At 49.6% G+C, this 15,935-nt stretch overlaps 1 protein-coding gene across 1 annotated transcript in view; it reads right to left on the bottom strand.

The window, feature by feature from the left end:
* The window catches only part of OLFM2 (olfactomedin 2), a 67,124-nt gene extending 51,544 nt beyond the window's left edge, over window positions 1-15,580 (bottom strand). Inside the window, exon 1 of the mRNA XM_059696884.1 lies at window positions 15,498-15,580. Within this exon, the coding sequence (XP_059552867.1) occupies window positions 15,498-15,566 (69 nt within the window). The 5' untranslated portion in view covers window positions 15,567-15,580. The remainder of the gene's footprint in view (window positions 1-15,497) is intronic.
* Between the last annotated feature and the right edge of the window lie 355 nt (window positions 15,581-15,935).

Here is a 15,935-nt window from a genome sequence, read left to right as displayed (position 1 = left end):
TGATATGCAGGATGGTCTTAGGTGACCCCTGTGAAAGGGTCGTTCGACCGCCAAAGGGTTCGCGACCCACAGGTTGAGAACTGCTGGTAGACCATCATGCCAGAGTTTGGGTTCCATCTGGCCCCAGGACCTTAGCACTTGCTGTCCTTTACCCAGAACACTATCGCCACAGATACACATGGTTTGCTCATTTCATTTATATCTCTGTTCTGTCATTGTATGGGTAAGATACATGCCCTACCCTTCTCCAGAAAACTACATTTCCCAGTTTCCCTTGCACACTGGCTTCCTGTTAAACTCATCCAACGGGAGGCAACGGAGGGAGATTGGAAAGGGGAGAGGAAGGAAGGAGCAGAGGTATTTCTCTTCTCTCCTTCAGCTTGGGGTGGGGTGGGGTATTCTGGCTGGTTGAAGCCAACTCCCACACAAGAGCCCTTTTCTCATCACATCACCCTTGGTCATGTCCCTCTAACAGCTTGGTACTATGGCTTATTGCTGGATTCCCTGATCATTCCATCAGGTTGGCTTCTCAGCTCTTCCATCTCACACTCAACCAATTTCCTGTGTTAAATCCCCTCTTTGATACCCTAGAGTAGTTTGTTTCCCTGACTGGGCTCTGAGTAATATGGCCATTATAGACCTTCCCCGGCCGCCTCATCCACACCACTCTCTGTCCTTTACACGGCTCTATTTTTTTTTGAACAGCATGTGACATTCTATTCTTTATGGTCTGTCGGCTCCATTAGACTTGAATTTTAACAAGCCTGTATTTTTCACAGCTGCATCCCCAAGACTTTGGGCAGTAATTGGCCCAAGAAATTGTTGACTGCGTGATTAAATACATCTACAGCTGAGGCCTCCCAGAGGTATAGCTACAGCCCAGATCTCCACCTGGAACTGAGACACCTGTGCCCACCTGCTTCTTGGACAGCTCCACTTGTGTCTTTCACAGTGGGACTGAGAGCAGGCGGCATCCGCCAGATCAACCGCAATCAAAAAGGCAGGACTGCCCTGGCCGGGGGGGTTAGTGGTTGGAGCATCATCCTGTGCACCAGAAGGTTGCAGGTTTGATTTCTGTTCAGGGCACATACCTAGGTTATGGGTTCAACCCCTGGTCCTGGTGTGTACTGGAGGCAGAGGATTGATGTTTCTCTCTCATATTGATCTCTCTCTCTCTCTCTCTCTCTTTCTCTCTCTCTCTCCTTCCCTCCCTCCCTTCCTCTCTCTCTAAAATCAATAATAAAAATGTATCTTTGGGTGAGGGTTAAAAAAAAAGGCAGTACCAAGTATTGGTGATGATGTGGCAAAACCAGAACCTATTGCAAGTGGGAGTATAAAATGTTGCAACCACTTTGAGAAACAATTTAGCAGTTTCTTTAACAGTTAAACAGAAACTTACCATAAGACCCAACAATTCCATTTACCCTAGAGAAATCAAAACATGTGCATGGAAAAGCTTATATATGAATATTCATAGCAGCATTTTTCATAATGAAGGAAACCATCGAAATGGCCATCGACTAGTGAATGGATAAAACTGGTCCACCCATATTATGGAATGCCATTCAGCAACAAAAAGAAATGAACTACTGACACATTCTACAATATGGATAAGCCTCAAAATATTTGGCTAAGTGAAAGAACCAAACAATCACTAATTTCAAACAATTTCATAATTTCAGGTGAGAGTGAGGATGGGCTGAGATGGGCACGAGGGATCTTTTGGGGGTGGGGGGTGATAGAAATGTCCTAAAACTGGATGGAGGTGATGTTTGCACAACTCTGTCAATTTACTAAATGCCATTGAATTGCACACTCGAACAGGTGGATTTTATGGTATGTAAATTATCCTATATGATAAAAGCCTAATATGCTAAGTGTCTGGTCATTTGGTCAGCCGTTCAACCAATCAAAGCGTAATATGCTAATGATGTGCTAAAGCTGCTCAATTGCTCGCTATGACATGCACTGGCCACAGGGGGCAGATGCTCCAACTGGTAGGTTAGCTTGCTGCTGGGGTCTGGCCAATTGGGACTGAGTGAGATGGGCCAGACACGCCCTGGAGCCCTCCTGCAGTCCCTCCCCAGCTGGCCACCCTCCCACATCCCCTCCCAGCCCCGATTATGCACCAGTTGGGTCCCTCGGTCTGGGCTGCTCCCTCTCGCATGCCGGGACTCCTTGGGGGATGTTGGAGAGTGGGTTTTGACCCAATTCCACAGGCCATGCCAAGCGACCCCAATAGTGCACGAATTCGTGCACTGGGCCCCTAGTACCTAAATAAAACTGTTAAAAGAGGGGACATTCTTAAACTTCCCCTGCAAGGCCCCTTCCCTTAGGTGCCCTGTGCTTGCACTGACATGAGAATGAGTTCTTCCTTAAATTGTGCACCCTATGCTCCTCAGTTCCCAGGAACATAGCCCGGGTGTACCCATAGTTAGAAACTACAGGTCTTGCTCCGTTTTACCCCTGTGTTCTCTCTTCCTACTCCGCCAGTCAAGCCAGCAACAATGCTGCTGATTTTGATGCAGAAATATCTCCAGAGAGTGTCTTCCCCGCTCCATCACCATCATCACCCTAAGCATGGCGTTTGGGAGTGCTGTGGATGGAATGTTTGTTCTTCCAGCATTCATATGTTGAAGCCCTAACCCCCAAGGCGATGGTATTAGGAGGTGAGGTGTTGGGGAGGTGATTAGGTCATGAGGGTGAGCCTTCCCGAATGGGACGGTGCCCTTCTAAAGAAGACCCAGAGAGCTCCCTTGCCCCTTCCCCCATGTGAGGAGGAGACAGCAAGCAGGCACTATCGGTGAGCCAGGAAGTGAAGGCACCACATCTGCTTGCACCTTGATTTTGGACTTCTCAGCCCTCCAGACTGTGAGATAGAAATGTCTTTTGTGTATGTGATATAAATCTATGTTGTTTATAAACCACCCCGTCTGTGGTATTCTGTTATGGCAGCCTGAGTGCACTAAGACTGGGAGCCATGGGAAGTAATGTTTTATTTCCTGAAAATTCCCAGGAGGAAAAACATTAACAACTGTCAGAAACAATAACAATTATTGCTAAGGTTTATTAAATACGTGTCAAGTACTGATAACATGCAGTGATATACATGAAATAACTCATTTAACCCTCAGAATACCACTATGAAGTAAACATGATTCTAATTAAAATGAAGAAATAGATGCACAGAGATGTTAAGAAACTTTCCCAAAGGCCCCCAGGATTCTATTCCAGACAGACAGGTTACATGGTGCTGAGTCCATCCAACCTATTCATAGAGGAAAGAATTAATTTGATCCCTACCTCACATCATATACAAAAATCAATTCCAGGTAGACTGTACATCCTAAAGGTGAAAGGTAAACAATAAAGCTTTTAGTAGAAAATATAGAAGGATATCTTCATTACTCTGAGATAGGATCACTTTAGTTTAGATCACTAAAACTGAACAGTAACAAGCACTAACGAAGGAAAAAATCACCTGAACTACATTAAAATTTTAAATTTTTATTGATCAAAGATACCATGAAGAGAATGAAAAGACAAGCCACAGAGTAAGAGGAGGTATCTGCAATCCTATGTCCAATAAAGAACTCATATCCTGATTTTCTATTTATATAAAATATGTATAGATATATTCCTACAAATCAATAAGGAAAAGGCTGACATCCTAATAGAAAAATGGGCAAAAGACTTGAACAGGCATTTCACAAATGGAAATACCTGAGTGGTAAATAAACATGTGAAAAGGTAGTTAGCACTATCAGTCATCAAGAGCTGTAAATTAGCCTGGCTGGTTTGGCTCAGTGGTTGAGCATCGACCTATGAACCAGGAGGTCACAGTTCAATTCCAGGTCAGGGCACATGCCCGGGTTGTGGGCTTGATCCCCAGTAAGGGGCCTGCAGGAGGCAGCTAATGATTCTCTCTCATCATTGATGTTTCTCTCTCTCTCTCTCTCTCTCTCTCTCTCTCTCTCTCTCTCTCTCTCTCTCTCTCTCTCTTCCTCTCTCTCTCTCTCTCCACTACATCCCTTTCTATCTGAAATCAGTAAAAATATGTTTTTAAAAAGAACTGTAAATTAAACCCATAAAGTGATATCACTGCACACCCATGAGAATGTCTGAAATGAAAAAGACAACCCCAGGTGTTGTGATGATGTGGAAGAGCTGGCCTCTCAGACAGTGCTGGTGGAAGAATAAATTGGTAAACTCTTTGAAGAGCCTTCAGAAGCTTGGAAGGCTGCTGGGTAATATCTCCTAAAGCTCACTATACCCACCCAAAGACCAGCAATCCTACTCTTAGGCATATACAGTTGAATCTCGCTATTGGCAGATTTTGTATTGGCAAGCTCGCCTACTCATTACAATTTATTTATAACCCCCCAAATCAACAGTTGCAGGGTTTTTGTGGTCATTCGTGGACATGCACAGAGTAGCAAAAATTTGGTCACCCACAGCCATGCTCTGCCTTCTTGTTCCAGCTCTCCTAACTGTAAACATGTCCTTTTCAGTCTATTGAGTGCCAAATTGTTCACATTTTCATGGTTTTTATTGGTGATTTCTCTACTTTAAGCAGCTCCTACGCATAGCGCTGAACGGCTGTCTAGCGTCTCCAAGCACAGGAAGGCTGGGGTGGGTCTTCAGGAGAAAATATGTCTGGTCGATAAATTTCATTCAGGTATGAGTTATACTGCCATTGGCTGTGAGTTTGATGCTAATGAACCCACAATTTATATGAAATAAGGTGTTTTAAACAGAAACACATATAAAACAAGGCTGCTATTGTTTGGTCCACAAATATGTTGTGACCAGAGGCTTGCAGGAATCTAACCCTGCAATGATTCAGTATTTGTTAATTCAGTGTCCACTGGGTTTTTATAGAACACTGGAGGCCCGGTGCACAAAATTCATGCACAGGTAGGGTCCCTAGGCCTGGCCGGTGATCAAGGCTGATCTGTGGGGTGACTGGCAGGGCAATTGGGGGGCCCTTGCTGGCACCTGCTGTGGCTGGCCTGGGGCCTGCGGGCTGGGGGCAGCTCCTGCATTGAGCATCTGCCCCCTAGTGGTCAGTGTGCATCATAGCAACCGGTTGTTCCGCTGGTCACTCTGCTGTTTGGTCGATTTGCATATTAGGCTTTTATTATATAGAACACTAGAGGCTTGGTGCACAAAATTCATGCACTGGGGGGGCGGTCCTTCAGCCTGGCCCACACCCTCTTGCAGTCTGGGAGCCCTCAGGGGATGTCCGACTGCCGGCTTAGGCCCGCTCCAGCTGTGTGCCTGGCTTCTAGCTGAGCTGCACTTACCACCAGGGGGCAGCTCCTGCATTGAGTGTCTGACCCCTGGTGGTCAGTGCACATCATGGCAAGCGGTTGAGCGCCTTAGCATATCATTAGCATATTACATGCTTTTTTTCTTATTTTTTTTTTTTATAGAGAGGAAGGGAGAGGGATAGAGAGAAACATCGATGAGAGAGAAACATCAATCAGCTGCCTTCTGCACACTCCCTCCTGGGCATGTGCCCACAACCAAGGTACATGCCCCTGACTGGAACCAAACCCCGGACCCTTGAGTCCGCAGGCTGACGCTCCATCCACTGAGCCAAACCAGTCAGGGCAGCATATTACACTTTGATTGGTTGAATGGACGATGGGACGACCGGACACTTAGCATATTAGGCTTTTATTATGTAGGATAACTACTGTGAATGAAGAGAATCTACTGAATGCGTATAGCCAAGCATCCTTACAGACATGTGTCAGAGTGTCTATGTCAGTACTGTTTGTGTCAGCCACAAATGTCACCAACCCAAATGCCTAAACCAGACATGTCATGGTATATCACACAATGGAGCACCACAAAGAGATGAAAACACACGATCCATCACAAAACAACCATACGGAGAAACACTATGCGGAGCTGAAGAAACCGAATGCCAAAAACTACACACTTCATGACTTCATGAGGTTAACAAGTGGGTGAAACCAGTGTGGTGAGAGATGTCAGCTTAGTGGTGGGTGACTCTGGGGGAGGGGGGTGGAGCAGGTACCTGGAAGGAGCATGAGGGCGCCTCTGGATTTTTGCAAAGTTATGTTTCTTTTTCTTATAATATATTTTTATTGATTTCAGAGAGGAAGGGAGAGGGAGCGAGAGAAAGAAACATCAATGATGAGAGAGAAACATCAATCGGCCGCCTCCTGCACGCCTCCCCCACTGGGGATCGCGCCCACAACCCAGGCATATGCCCTGACCGGAATCCAACCGTGACCTCCTGGTTCATAGGTCGATGCTCAACAACTGAACCATGCCAGTGGGCAAAGTTCTGTTTCTTGACCTGGTGCTGGTAACACTATGTCACCTCAAGACAACTTATCAAGATGCACCCTTATGACCTGTGCAGGTTTTATGTCAAGAGAAAATGTATTCAAAAATATGAATTAGGGCATCAAGCATAAAACGTAAGTCCCGTCTCTGATGGGCAGCAGGTAAAAAATAGTAGAGCTCTCCAGTGGAAACGCTAGAAATCACACACCACACAAAACTCCGTGTCCTTGGCAGAAAGCCAAGTGGCCCCTGTCCTCCGGGCCACCTCAGCCCACACGTAAAGACAGGCCTGAATGCATGTCCACGCACACGCCGCTCTGCGTCCCTCAGAACACAAATGGTATGAGCCTTCTAGCCTGTGGCTGCTTTTAGGTTTGTTTTTTTTCTTGGTTACAGCAAGTTTTGGGAAATGGTGTTGAAATATGTCTCCTTTTTTTCCCTCCTTGGAAGAGCTGTTTTTTCTCTCCTCTCAGCGCAGTCTTTCTCCTGTCGTCTCTGCTTCTCGCCTGGTTCAGAATTCCAGGAGGAGGTGGGAAGGAGCCAGGCGGCCTTGTTAAGGACTCAGACAATGAGAAGTGCCCTCCCTCCGTTCACCACCCCCGAGTGTTAGTCTTGCCGCGCCTCTGGTTGCCCCCAATCTGCCTCAGGCCTTGTCAGCTCCTGAAATAATTCCGTCTTCACACCTTTACTCTTCCCACTCCTGTCTGTCTTCCATGTTATAGCAAGAGGCTCTGTCCCTCGCACAAATCCAACCATGCCTCATTCCTGGCTTTAAGACCTCTTTAAACAGCAACAACAACAAAATACAACCCAATTTAAAAACGGACAAAGGACTTAGCTAGACATTTCTCCAAAGAAGATGCACAAATGACCAATAAACACCTGAAAGGATGCTCTCCATCACTAACCCCCGAATGAAATGCAGATCAAAGCCACAGTGAGAGCTCACCTCACCCCTTGAGGATGGGCCAGAATCAAAAGTCAGGTAATAACAAGTGTCAGTGAGGATGTGGAGACATTGGAACCCTTGTGCACCGCTGGTGAGAACGGAAAACGGGGCAGCCACTATGGAAAGCAGCCTGGGAGTTCCTCAAAAACTGAAATGCATCACTGGCTCCTGGTGCTGCTTGTGTGCTCATTCAGGGCGGACCTGGTACGTCTTTTGTGAAGCGACTCCCACACGAGTCAACAAAAAGCCCAAGGAGTCAAGACTAAGAACATGATCATGTTTATTTGAAGGTGTCGGGGCAGGATGGTTCTGGGTACAGTTTAGGATTAGCCCTAACCGGTTTAGCTCAGTGGATAGAGCGTTGGCCTGTGGACTGAGGGGTCCCGGGTTCGATTCCAGTCAAGGGCATGTACCTTGGTTTCGGGTACAACCCTAGTAGGGGATGTGCAGGAGGCAGCCTATCGATGTTTCTCTCTCATCGATGTTTCTAACTCTATCCCTCTCCCTTCCTCTGTGTAAAAAAAAATCAATAAAAAATATATTTTAAAAAAAGATTAAGAGGCATACGCCACTTAGTAAACAAATGAAGGCCTATTGTGAAAGACAGGGTTTGCCAATGAGGCCGATCAGATTCTGATTTGCTGGGCAGCCAATCAATGACACAGACACGCCTGCACAGGTGGAAAGGGAGGATGAAGGTACCACGGACGTGTTCTGGCAGCGGACGGGAGGTGTCCACCACAAAGGGAACCTGCTACTTTATCCAGAACTCGGTTCCTCCAGGCCAAGAAGACATTCTCAGTTAGAATACCGCCATTTTTCCCATCCCCGTCCCCTTATTGTGCACAAATTAACTGATGTACGTACACAGCATTTGCATTTTGTAAAATAAATGGCCAATGGTATGTTTTGATCGACATCAAATGGAGATGGGCTGGGGAAAATACTGGTTCTGTGAAAGGACCCCCTTCTCCATTAGTGGAAACTCATGCAGCTCTCATCTTTATATCCCAGTAAGTTATTTTGCTCCCGCTGTTTAACAACAACAACAAAAAAGAATAACATAAAGATCCTTGCACACCTTGTTTGGTTGCAGAATTTTAATGTTTTTCATTTATCGTTGTAAAACTAAGGACAATTTGTAACTTTTTTGTACGTAGCTGTTACATGGAGGGCAATCTGTCTTTAAGTAAGGATACATTACGCTAAAAGAAATGAATCCTAGATAGTTTTCCCTTTAAGTCAAGCATCTTATTGTTTAAACTTCTTGTTTAAAATGAAAAAAAAAAAAACACCTTAAGTACATTATTACCATATAATGCACAGTCCCACTTCTGATATATATTCAAAAGAGCTGGAAGAGCCCAGTTGGCATGGCTCAGTGGTTGAGCATCGACCTATGAACCAGGAGGTCACGGTTCGATTCCCGGCCAGGGCACATGCTCAATCCCCGGTGGGAAGGGTGCAGGAAGCAGCTGATCAATGATTCTCTCTCATCATTGATGTTTCTATCTCTCTCTCCCTCTCCCTTCCTCTCTGAAATCAATAAAAATATATATATTTTTTAAAAAAACTGGAAGGTCTTGAAAGATATTTGTCCACCCATGTTCATAACAGCATTATTTATCCACAATAGCCAAAAGGTGGAAGCAATCCGAGTGTCTACCAAAGGATGAATGGAAAAACAAGATGTGGCATATACATACAATGGAATATTATGCAGCCCCCAAAAAGATTGAAATGCCGCCCTAACCGGTTTGGCTCAGTGGATAGAGCATCAGCCTGTGGACTGAAAGGTCCCAGGTTCGATTCTGGCCAAGGGCATGTACCTTGGTTGTGGGCACATCCCCAGTAGGAGGTGTGCAAGAGGCAGCTGATCAATATTTCTAACTCTCTATCCCTCTCTCTTTCTCTCTATAAAAAAATCAATAAAATATATTTTTTTATAAAAAGATTGAAATGCCTTTTTACAACATGGATGAACCTGGAGGACATCATGCTAAGTGAAGTAAGGCAGTCACAAAAAGAAATATACTGTACGGCCCCACTTATATAAGTTCACTAGAGGAATTAGATTCGTAGAGACAGAAAGTAAAATGTGTGTCAGGGGCTGGGAGAGGGAGGATGGGGAGTTATTGTTTATTGGGGACAAAGTTTCAGTTCAGGAAGATGAAAAGAGTTCTGGGGATGGATGGTGGTAAGTAATGGTTGCACATAAACATGAGTATACTGCCCTGGCGGGTCTGGCTCAGTGGATAGAGCGTTGGCCTGCAGACTGGAGGGTCCCAGGTTCGATTCCGGTCAAGGGCACATGCTTGAGTTATTGGCTCAAATCCCCAGTAGGGGGCATACAGGAGGCAGCCAATCAATGATTCTCTCTCATCTACCTCCCTCTCCCTTCCTCTCTGAAATCAATAAAAATACATTTTAAAAAATAAAATAAAACATGAATGTATTTAATACAACTGAATTATACACTTAAAATGGATAAGATGATAAATTTTATGTGTATTTTGCTGATTTTTTTAAAAGACCTTCTATTGAAACACACACACAGAGACATGCACACACATTCCATTCCATGGCCTCGTACTGTCAGCTCAATAAATTGTAAAATCCTTAACCAGCCTTCAAGGTCCTTATAGCCAGATTACAACCTACCTCTCCAAGCTCCCCTCCTTTCTCACCTCCCCATGCGCATCATCCCCACTCCACCTGACCCCTGTGTTCAGAACCCTCCGTGTGCTGTACGCATTGCTAGCTTGGCCAAAAACCTTCTTCTGCAGGGAATGTCCACCCTCCAATCTTCACTCACTCATCCTTCAAGGCCCCACTCAAATGCCACCTCCTCCAGGAAGCCTGCCTGACTCTGGACATTTTGCACGTGGACCCTGTGCCTGCTGCATGCTCCCCAAGGTGGCCCTGAGAAGCCCTCCACATCCCCAGTGCCTCCCTTGCTGTCTTTCACGTAGGAATTACTAGAGAAATCAGGAATAGAAAGAATCTGGCTCATCATGGGGATATCATGCGTTTTTTTGTGAATAACTGCAGCTCCCTCAGGGCCTTAAAGGTCAGGAGCTGTTTGCCATATCATTCAGTGGCTTCGGCGGACTTTGCCTTTTGGTTTCTGTCTTCCACACTGTGACTCCCTGTCTTCCTTGCCCAGGATTGTTAGGACTGTGTGCAAAGGGAGAGTGGACAGCCACAGAGAGAGTCTATTCTGACTGCTCTCTGCTCCATCTGGCTTCTCCTTGCTTCGTTACTGAGCTCTGCATGGATGACTATAACACAGAACAGGCTTCCACTCTGGGTGTGAAGACACGTTGATGTTCTCAGACGAGAGCTCCCGAAAAGTGGGAACAAAGTCTCCAGCTCCTGTCGCAACTCCCTTCTCCCCAGCACAGCCAGACCCAACATCACAGAAGCGAAGTCTTCCACCCCACCCCTCGGCAGCTCAAACTGTTGCCCAGCCTTTGGTGTCTGGTTTGAGGTTCGACACAGAAGGCTCCCAGTGAATGCTTCCTAAGTGAACACACAAAGGCACGAATAAAGGAAAACAGCAAGTCACTGCCGCCCGAGCACTGACAGTGAATTCTGGGGACACAAAGTCACTGCCCACCCCAGCTGCTGGGCTCAGGACACAGAGTCAACACATAAGGACACAGAGCCACTGGTCAACACGCCCACATGGTCAACACATAAGGACACAGAGCCACTGGTCAACACGCCCACATGGTCAACACATAAGGACACAGAGCCACTGGTGCACATGCCCACAGACACGAATACGGCACACACGCCTCTGTGCCCAGCTCGGTCAATGCCAAGTGCACAATCCTAAACACACACCCATCGGCACTGCAGACACGCTCCTTTAGAGCCAGGGTTAAGGTGAGGCAAGTAATGCTAGTGGTGCGAGTGCAGAACTGGATTCTGTCTTTATTTAAAATTTTGTTTATGGCAGATTTTTTGGATGAATGTTTATGTTCTTAAGATGCTGCAGTGCTGAAACCGGTTTGGCTCAGTGGATAGAGCGTCGGCCTGCGGACTGAAAGGTCCTAGGTTCGATTCCAGGCAAGGGCATGTACCTGGGTTGAGGGCACATCCCCAGTAGGAGATGTGCAGGAGGCAGCTGGTCGATGTTTCTCTCTCATCGATGTTTCTGGCTCTCTATCTCTCTCCCTTCCTCTCTGTAAAAAATCAATAAAATATATTTTTAAATAAATAAATAAAGACGCTGCAGTAAGATATTCTCTATCTTGGTGTTGGTGCTTTTGGGCACCCCTTCAACTTTGCACCAGCGGCGAGTGCTTCACTTGCCTCACCCTGGACGGGGCCGTGACACACACAGGGACATCAGCCAGCACAGCGTTGCCACAGTCACACACACACACACACACACACACACACACGCACACACAGTCTCTGCACAGACCTCATTCCACCACTAGGTGTCACCCACCACCAACCCCGATCTTTCGTGGGAAGAAAATACCCAATTCATTTATTAACTAGGAGTCCTTAAGATTTCCTTTTACTTCCCTCCACCTGGGACAGTCACATTTTCCAAAGGGGCCTACTAACACGGTGTCTTAACTCCAAATAACGGTGCCCGGTAATGGGGGAATTCAGGCACAGTGAAGAGGGGTTTTCCTGGGGCTTCATACCCAGGAGCAGTGGTTGACTAGAAATGGGTGGGGGATGGTGCAAGGGCAGTGTTTCCCCGACTTTCCCGTGGCACAATAGTCCCACCGTTTGAGAAAGAAAAGATTCTGGGAGGACGAGGGGAATTCATCCAGCCATTCATTCATTCAACAAATATGTGTTGAGCACCTGTGAATGAATAAACAACTCGTGTAAAGATAGTGATGAAGGCTATGCAGAAAAATACATCTAGAGCTCAGAGAACGACAGTGGATGTTCAAGGTGGGCCTCTTGGAGGAGGTGCCATTTAAGCAAAAGGAAAGAGAGGGGGTCAAGTAGCTGCCTGGGAGGACAGTGTCCCAGGCAGAGAGAATGGCCCTGAGGCATGCCATCCAGACTGAACTACTACTCCTGTCCTATCCCATGGGCACCCCAGAAAAGAGGTGACCCCAAACCCAGATAGTGCCAAAGATGTCGCTAGATCTTAGGGAAGGTCTGGCGGTCAGGAAGGGGGCATCTTTCCCACAGGGAAAGCTCTCTGGTAGCTCCAAGGCACTCATGGGCCACACCTAGAACATTCCTGACAGAACCTGGAAGGACGGACGACTCCTCTGACAGGTGCTACTCCCCTGCTCTCAAGGTCAAATCCAAACTCCTGCCCACAGTCCACAAGTTCCCATGTGGCCTGCCCCCTCCTGACTTCCCTGGTCTCATCTCCCCACAGCTTCCCTTTGGCTCACTCCTCTCCAGCCACACCAGCCTCCTTGCTGCTCCTCAAGCTCACCGACTTTGTTCCGACCTCAGGACCTTTGCACTTGCTTTCCCTGCCTTGAACGCTCTTCCTCTGGACACCAGAAGGCTCCCTCGCTCGCCTCTTTCATGTGTGGCCTTAGATACCACCTCCTCAGAGACACTGTCCCTGGCCCTTCTGCTAAAATAGCCCCCACCCACCGCCGTCAGTCACTCTTTAATTCCCTCCCCCTACTTCTTTATGACGCTTGCGTTGTATTATACGTTTAGCTTTGGCATTGTGTTGTGTATCTATTCGATTCGTGCCTGTCTCTCCTGCAGAAGATCAGCTCCAGGAGAGAGAGGATTTGATTACTTGGTTCATGGCTGCATCCCAGTGCTCAATCGTGTCGTCTGATTGAATGGACGAAAGAATGCTGCCTAGAACGGACCCCTCGGCGGTGCCCAGGGTCCAGCAGGGACCGAAGAGGGAGCTCTGGGAAGCGATGGAGGGGGCGGAGGGGGGACAGAGCATCCATTCCTCAGACCCCTTCCCTCCCTGGGGGGTCGGGCTGGTGGGCACGCTGGGGGCTGAGGGCGGTTGACGACACTGTATTGCCCGAGGTGGCCGCCGGCAGGAACTGCAGCCCGTGGTTGGACCTCACTGGCCCCGCCCCAACGGATTACCCAGTTTAGCCCCGCCCGCCCGCCTTTTAGCCCCGCCTCCACCGACCCCAGTTTAGCTCTGCCCCCAGGAAACCTCGTGTTAGGCCCGCCCCCAAACCACACCCTCCCCGCCCTGGGATGTGTAATATTTCACACACTCTCCCGCACCCTTAGCCAATCTTGGCTGGAAGACAGGGAAACTAGAGTTCCTAGGGGCTATCAGGGGCGGGGGGGGGGGGCACCCAGGTGGTGGTTCCAAGGGTACTTCTTGGAAATCAAATTCAACTTCACTCCTGGTTCATTTTTTCCCCAGCAAATTCTAAAGTATAAGCCTCTTTTGGTCTCTTGTCTCTTTCTCAGTTTACTCTACTTTTCTCTGGTTCACATACGGGGTATCCATTGAGCACCTACTATGCGCAGCCTGATGCTAGCTACTGAGCTTGCTTCCTATTCCACCCAGTGTGTGGGTCCAAAGATGGGAAAACAGAGGCGTCCTTGAGGAAGGGGACCCCACAGCCTCTCCCTGTGGCTTGGAAATCCTATCTAGAGTCTGACCGTCCCTCCCAGGGCCCCTTTCAGGTTGGCGTCCAAGGGTCTGATTCCTTTCTTCTCTTGGCCAGGAAAGAGGATGTGCCGGGACTGGTTCCCTTGGAGCTTCTACCTAAAGCCCCTCCTAGTGCCTACACAGGTGCTGTCCACACCACGGAGTGGATTATTTTACAAGAGGGCAAACATGTGGGCGCCGAAACCAGACAGACTGCCTCTGGAATTCTAGCTCTGCCCCTCCCAAGTGTCCTGAGCTTGGGCAAGTGACTTAATTTCCTGTGCCTCAGTTTCTCCGTCTGTTAAACGAGGGTCACAATAGCATCCACCGGTGGAATGCTGGGGGGATTCAGTGACTTCATTCATGCTTGTGCTTGAAAAGGTGCCCAGTACATAATAAGCACTTAATAAACGTTGGCTGTGGTTATCAGTTGGTTTTTTCCAATTCCAGCTTCCCTCTGAGTTCCTACAGATCTGCGAGCCCGGGGATGCTCGCACCCCCAAGATGGAGGAGGAAAGAGGTTTCCCAATGGCTGCAGAAAGCTTGGACCCCCACATTTAGCAAGATCCTCCAAGCCTGCCGAAGAGATGGGAGCAACATGGAGAGGGAGACCTGCTTCTGTGAAAGCACAAATGGAGTGCTCGAGGCACCACCAGCACACACACACGCACATGAACACGCACACGCACACGCATGGGTGCACACATCTGCACACACCGCTAGGTACTAGCGTGCTTCTTCACACCCCCTTTCAAGCGGTTTACTCAAAGGCACCAAACACGCACCGTCACCCCAAAGCTCTCACACAGCTACACACCTGGTCACAGACATTTTGTACGACACCCAGGCAGGTGGACAGAGTCACGGGGACACTGTCACACGCCGTCCTTTGCCCTCCGCTACAGCTGCCCACACTCCGCCAGGGTCAAGTCCTGCCTTGCTGCCACATCCCCACTCAGACACCCAGCCCCCAGGCACAGCCGCACAGCCTCACATTGTGACCCCAGCCCCCAGGCACAGCCCCCCGCGGTCACGCACAGACTCTTCCCCGCGCACAAACACCCCCCCCCCGTCACACCCACTCGCGCACAGCTGGACCCACACCAGCACAGCCACACAAACTCTCAGGCACGCCCAGTCATGACACAAAGGCACACGTTTACCCCGCACCCATCGACACCCCTCACACATGTCCCCGTCACTCACTCACACGTGAGCCCCGCCCCCTTCCCCACCTTGGGGGTGCAGGCGAAGAATGGGGGGCCTCCGACGCTGGGCACCTCCAGCCACGATGGGGGAGCAAAGGGTAAGCAACACCCCAAAGCCCCCTGAAGTCCCCCCAGCTCCCCCCAGCTCCAGCGAGATGGCGGGCGTGGTGGGCTCCGGGTCACCGAGGAGTCGAAACCCTCGAAGCTGGGGTCAGACTGTCCCCCAAAGCATCCCAGCTGGAAGCTGGGTCTGAAGCCCGACTCCTATCCCCCAAAGCCAGCGTGCACCTTCCAGCCCCTCCCCGCGGCGCCCTCCGCCCCTCGCAGCCCCGGGGGCCTCGCGGAACCCCGAACCCCGCTCCTGAGGGAACCCCGGGAGCCGCCCTCCCCTCCGGGAGCCCCCCGCGCCCGCACCTGCCTGCCGGGCCCCTACCTGTCCGGCGAGGCCTGAGCACAGCAGCAGCAGCAGCAGCGGCGGCGGCGGCACCGTGAGCGGCCACATGACGCGCCCCCCGCCCGGCGTCCCGGCCCCCCGCCCACCCCCGCGGCGCCTCCGTGCGGGGACCGCCACCAGGCGCGACCCCGCCCGCCCGGCCGGGCGACCCTCGGCTGCCGCCTCCCCCGCCTCCCCGGCGGCCGGTTCCGCCCCGCCCCCGGCCCCTCGCTCGCGCCGAGTCTTTGTTACGGGCTCCGCCCCCCAGCCCCGCCCCCAGCTGGTCTTTGGGCGCCGACCCAGGGGGTCTGGGGCCCGGGATGTGGGGGAGCCCGCTCCGGGGACGGTAGCTCCAGACCAAACCCCGCGGCCCCCCAGGCCATTATGCAGGCGAGTCACGGAGATGGGGGAGGGGTTCCATCACGTGTTTGTAAATTT

Source organism: Myotis daubentonii, chromosome 5, assembly GCF_963259705.1.
Source record: "Myotis daubentonii chromosome 5, mMyoDau2.1, whole genome shotgun sequence".
Lineage (NCBI taxonomy): Eukaryota > Metazoa > Chordata > Mammalia > Chiroptera > Vespertilionidae > Myotis > Myotis daubentonii.
Note: the sequence above shows the minus strand (reverse complement) of the source record. Positions and strands in the feature narration are given on the sequence as shown.